Source organism: Mesitornis unicolor, unplaced genomic scaffold, assembly GCF_000695765.1.
Source record: "Mesitornis unicolor isolate BGI_N332 unplaced genomic scaffold, ASM69576v1 scaffold43662, whole genome shotgun sequence".
Taxonomy (NCBI): Eukaryota; Metazoa; Chordata; class Aves; order Mesitornithiformes; family Mesitornithidae; genus Mesitornis; species Mesitornis unicolor.
Window position 1 is genome coordinate 16565 of NW_010169334.1, and position 5839 is coordinate 22403.

Consider the following 5839-nt stretch of genomic DNA (forward strand, 5'->3'; position numbering starts at 1 on the left):
AGTTGGATTTTTGTAATGTAAAGTCAATAGACTTTGCCAACAATAGCTGGCAATGAATACACGTGCAAGGCTAGCATGAGGTAATTTTTGATGGTGTATTAAATATTGTGAACTCTGTTCTTTATCTTTTTCTGCATGGTTCTGACAAAAGTGAGCTGCAAGCGTGGCTTTGTAATTATCCATTGCAGCTTTACACTAACTTTTTACTTGTGGGCAGGCAGGATAATAAACTGTGTATGTAATCAATTTTTATAAAGCTTATGGACAGACATGTGCATTGACTTTAGAACACTTTTTCAGAAACTTAGTAGCTGGCACCAGTTTTCTTAGACACTGATACAGCTTGAATATCAAACTCTGTTTTATTTCAGATGGAGCAATTATCAGATGAAGAACTTGACCATGGTGCAGAAGAAGATAGTGATAAGGAAGATCAGGATCTGGACAAGATGTTTGGAGCCTGGCTGGGAGAGTTGGACAAACTCACACAGGTCAGGGAGGTTTCAATCATCTGGCAAAATAACTCTGTATAAGTATTACATGTTTCTTTTCAGTTGGGTGCCAACTTTCTAGTACTGCCACTTGCAGCAAGGTCAACTGTAGCATGTGACCAGCTCAGTAGTCTTTAAAGGTTTCAAATTTGGCTTGTTTTCCCCATCTCAGAGTTATTAAATTCATTTTTCACAGCCTGCTACTTTGACCTTTCCCAAAAGGTATGATTTCTTCTGACAACTATGGAATTGGTATTTTGTCCTCATTTTTATAGAGAAGCACTGACTAGCTGGCTAGAGGTAGGTTATATTTCCAAACACATGGTTGGACATTGTCCAGCTATGACAGCATTTATTTGTTTCACCTGAACAGCAGTAAGGAATAAGAAATTGTGAATATTGCTACTGATGACGTGCTAAGGTGCCCTGATACACCCTAGAGGACTGACCATTATTCCAGAGTACTTCATTCTTTCTAGTACTTTTCCTTTCCTTCACAGGCAGATCTTGAGCTTTGCACGATATGACAGACTCCTGGAGTGATAGGCTATCTACATATTGTAATTCCTGTTGGTTTTTAACTTCCTGTGAAGGTTTTTTAGTGGTGAGTGGGAGCTGTTTTGAAGTTACCTTGAGTGAGGATCTTCACAGAGGACCACATTGGGTAGTTGGTCTTAAGCCTTTTGTTCTCTGCCCCATTTTCTTCAGGTATGAGCAGCTTAGAAATAAGTATACTTTACTTTCTGCTTACAGCTACACTATCGACATACAGACTTTATGGTGATATCTCAATTTGTGTACTATCCATGTAAAATTCTTAAAACCTACTAACAGATAAATAATGTGGGTCCTCCCCTTAACTGTGTCTCACTTTCATATTACTGTGCAACAGTCTGCAACATAAACTGACAGTTGCCCTTCTGTCTTTTGTGACTACTGATAAATGACATTTCCCCAAAATCTTTTAATGACCTCATATGGCTTTGTATGAGCAAGTTAATTCACTTAGTTGTGTCTCAATTCTATTTTTTGGAAAGTGATCATGTCTTGATGCAGCTGTCCTAATAAAGGGGGTAATTAGAGCTAATGAGCTCCAAAGTGCATCCTTCTGTAGTCTCAGCATTCATTGCTATTTATCAGCTGGACTTGAAGAGCAGTAGGCTGGAAGGGTTTTTGTCCTTGCGTTCCTTGTACTTTACCTTCCTTTTTAGATTTCCTAAATATTTCTTTGGGGGGATTGAAAGTAACACTCAGATTCCTTTCCGGATGGAAGTGCCTTTTAAAAGATTTGTACTTGTTAAGATGCCTGTGAGATCACTCAAATACATTTTGCTCTCTTTAACTGTTGGTCTAATAAAAGCATTGTAAAACATAGTCACAAAATTTGCAGCACATGTGAGTGGTGTGTGGCAATGATGCAGAGTGCATTAGTATTTATCCTGCTGTAGTTAACAAGCACCACAGAGCAGGATAAATGAAGGAAATCTTACCTTGCTTCTCACGATCATTCAGAACTAAGCTTTTGGTGCTGTTGCAGTTTTCAGCAATTCTCTAAACTGCAAGTTTAGCATCATAATGTGTTATGGAGTATGTGCTCTGATAATAGTGAGAGCATATTACAAGTGTTTCTGGGGATGTGAAATAACTTAATCTATTATTGAATTCAGTAAAACATATTTTAGATGCTTTTAACCAGAATATATTTGCTTTACAGGAAATCTTTTCTTGCAATCTATGGAGTCAGTCTGAAGAAATGAGACCTAACTTGCCTCTTCTGTCTCCAGTTTCATTGCTGCCTCTAGGGTTATAGATAGATAGATAAGGGGTTTTTTTGTTTTTATTTTTTGTTCTTCTAACTATTCAGTGTGGGACAACATATAAGCTCCATCTGAGGTACTGGAGGTGAGGTTTTTTCCCATCTGATAGAAGACAAGGCTGCATCACTGGTTTCTCATTAAGTGATTGTTAACTTCCTAATAAAGTGATTTTTTTTTAACTCAAGTCAAACAGAGGCAAGAAGGGAGTTCAGTAGAAATAAATATTAGGGAAAAATAGTTCATTGATTTTTAACAAAGGCTTGAGTAAGGATGTAGAAAATGGAAATTAAAAGCTTCAGCGAGAAAGTTTGTTCTATTAGTGCTAGAAGATACCTCTTTTTCACACGAACATATCTTCACGAAAGCTTTATCAGTACAAGCATTGCTTAAATTCAAACCCTGTGCAGGCCTGTCTAGCCTCAGCAACAGCAAGAACTAGATTCCTCATGTAGCTCTTGGCACTCCTAGGACAGTAGCTCCAGATGCCGTCATGTACCTCTTGCGTCACCAGCTGTATCATAGTGTGCTACTGTTTGTTACTTACAAAATGCTAGTATTTATTATAATATTATGCACATATTAACTGTCATAACAATTCAAGATAATGGGTAGATTTTTTTAACCTATGTAAGTTTTTCTTTAAAAAAAATTACTACATAAACTGACAGGGATTTGCTTTCACAATTAAACATTTTTCACAGGAAAGGCTTATTGAGAGTAATGTCTGAATCTAGTCAATTTAAAATCCCTTTTAATAAAATAGAATTCTTCATTGAATGCTTTTGTGTGCTTATGCCATGATTATGCTCATAAGCTAATGATGCATTTCTTGGCATACCACAGTTTGAATGTGTTTAGGTAGTCATGCAATTCGCTGCAAAGAAGTTGTTACAGGTAAGCCAGCTTTCAGTGTTTCAAAATGAGCTAGTATGTAACACCACTTAAAAAGTGCATTTGGAATATGCTCCCATCCTTTTGATTCTAAAAAAAAATCAGAATGTGTTTAACATCTTTTCTCCACTGAATATCTGAAGCTAAATCTCTTTGGTATGGTGACCTATGTGTTCAGTCTGAAGCCTGAAAAAGAGATTTTGATTTTTTTTCTATATAACAGGAGGTTTTGAAAAAATTATCTTAGAGAAAATTATTTTTCATTCATCTTGAAAGACTTATCCAGTCCCTTGTCAAACTTTATTCTACCCTTTTTCTTGTCTTTCTCAGAGTTTGGATACAGATAAGCCTGCAGCACCAGTGAAGAGATCACCTCTCCGTCAGGAAACCAATCTCGCCAACTTCTCATATCGCTTCTCCATGTACAATTTGAATGGTTTGTTGAATTATTTACCTCGTCAAATATTAGGTTAGGGGAAAAAGTCTGTTCCAGCTATAAATGAGAACATTGTAAAATATAAGAGCATTTAAACACACTTCTGGCTGAGAATGTGTTTGCTGAAGGCATTACTTTCTCTTGGCACAGAACTTTGTGTATCCTAAAGCAGTATCTTTTACAGCGCCTAGTATCTTTGTATTGTAGTCCAGTGTTTGTACAGAAATATGCGTTCTGGGATCTGATCTCATGAAAGAGTGATTTGATGTGTATCTCTTAAACAGGAATAAAGAGCATCTTCCTTCATGGGACATGATGTGGGAATATAGCTACAGAATGCTTTAATGTTAAACAAAAATCCTGTTTTTCCTTGTCTTAAAAGAGCTTCCCCTGGTTGCAGTACAGGAAGCCTTAATTTAAAGGCTTGAGTATGTGTGTAGTATTTTGTGGATTTTTTCTAACACAGTTACATACCTTGCATTGCTTTAGCAGAAAATGCTTAGCTAAACAGCTACACTTTTTTAAAAAAGTTGAGGCATGATATTACACAAATGTATTGTTAGATTCTGTTCACAGGACAGCAGTTAAGACTTTTCAAATGTAATCTGAACATTCACAGATTTCTTCTGTCAGCAAATATATTTACCCTAGATAGTTTTGTGTTTTGTTTTGGTTTTTAATTGCTCTTAGACTGGTCAAGAGTAGTAGTGCAAATAAATTTGTGCTTAGCAGTGAGCAAATATTTTTTGGAATACAGATGGGGAAAGGAACTACAGCTTCCTTTTGCTCCCTTAACCCTAACTATTAAATTTGATAGTACAAAGTGAAGAGTTGCACAGACAAATGAAGTAACTCTGCACGTGCTGAAAACTCTTGTCTGTTGCAGAAGCCCTGAATCAGGGGGAGACTGTGGATCTAGATGCCCTCATGGCTGATCTCTGTTCCATAGAGCAGGAGCTCAGCAGCATTGGGTCTCATTCAGCAAACAATGCTGCAGTGAAACGCCTTGCCACAGAATCCAAAGCTCAAAAACCACCTGCTAGCCGACCTTCTACTAAGCACAGCAGCATGAAGGGATTATCCTCCTCATCTGGTAAGGTGACTAAACCATCACATGCCAACCTATCTTTGGATGACATCACTGCACAGTTAGAGAAGGCTTCTTTGAGCATGGATGAGGCAGCCCAGCAGTCTGTTGCAGAAGACACCAAACCAGTAGTTACTGCGCAGCACAGGAGGACAGCATCTGCTGGCACAGTGAGTGATGCTGAGGTGCGCTCAATCAGTAACTCCTCCCGTTCCAGCATAACCTCTGCAGCCTCCAGCATGGACTCCTTGGATATTGATAAGGTGACGAGACCTCAGGAACTGGACTTGACATCACAAGGGCAACCAGTCACTGAGGTAGAGTGTCATTAATTCAGGATTCCGGTTTGGTTAGGTTTTGGTTTTGTTTTTTTTTCTTCAAAACTCTTCTTTCTCTTCTTCCTCCCCCTGACCCTTTCCTTTTGGGTTTTCTTTTAGTTTTTGTTGTTCTTTTTCCCACCCTCCTCTTCCATCTCTCATGCTGACACTCCTGCCTAAACATCTTCCATGTAGTGGGGTTGATGAAAGATTAAATTTGCTTTTGCATGGACTGCACATACTGTGGCAACTTCTTTCTCTGTTTTTGTTTCTGTCTGCAAGGAATCTTTGAAGAATGTGTACTTCCTTTTTTTTTCAAGGGCTTTCCCCATCTCTTCCTCCTCCTAAGCCAGTCATGGATTTTAATGTTTTATAGTTAATGTTTTTATTACAAGTATTTATCATATATTGCTTTTAATTTAAATCTGAGGAGTGCACAGCTGTGGAAAAAAGGTACAACTGACAAGACTACATTGCTGTTATAGTACACTTAATACCTGAAACACATGGAGCAATTTGAGTGCCTATCTAGAGCTATACTGTGACAGTAATTTGCTGCTACTTAATATTCTTGTTTAACATATGACAGGGAAAAATCTTTGAAGTCATGCACAACACAGAAAATCAACTGGACTGGGATACAGCAATAGCAGATGTTCAATTGAGATTTTGATGCCTTGGTGTTACTTAATCAGAGAGGAAACGTATCAGTAAAAACCCAGTCAGTTTGGGGAACATTGAAAGTGCTGGTGGCTTTTGAGGAAATGAGGAAAATGTTCCAGTGAATTTAAAGAACTTAA

The 5839-nt window shown here is 37.8% G+C and overlaps 1 protein-coding gene across 1 annotated transcript; it reads left to right on the plus strand.

Annotated features, from left to right (window-relative positions):
* Window positions 1–371: 371 nt before the first annotated feature.
* Window positions 372–5130, plus strand: LOC104536633 (ras-associated and pleckstrin homology domains-containing protein 1-like). The gene is made up of 3 exons (XM_010179305.1): window positions 372–491; window positions 3530–3635; window positions 4522–5130. The coding sequence occupies exons 1-3, from the start codon at window positions 372–374 to the stop codon at window positions 5052–5054; spliced, it is 759 nt and encodes a 252-aa protein (XP_010177607.1). The 3' UTR covers window positions 5055–5130.
* Window positions 5131–5839: the final 709 nt, after the last annotated feature.

Excerpts from the sequence above, each read along its gene's own strand:
- LOC104536633 (XM_010179305.1), top strand. The coding sequence starts at position 372 with ATGGAGCAATTATCAGATGAAGAACTTGACCATGGTGCAGAAGAAGAT. Across the intron at positions 492-3,529 it reads AGTTGGACAAACTCACACAG|AGTTTGGATACAGATAAGCC; the intron begins GTCAGGGAGGTT and ends TGTCTTTCTCAG. Across the intron at positions 3,636-4,521 it reads CTCCATGTACAATTTGAATG|AAGCCCTGAATCAGGGGGAG; the intron begins GTTTGTTGAATT and ends TGTCTGTTGCAG.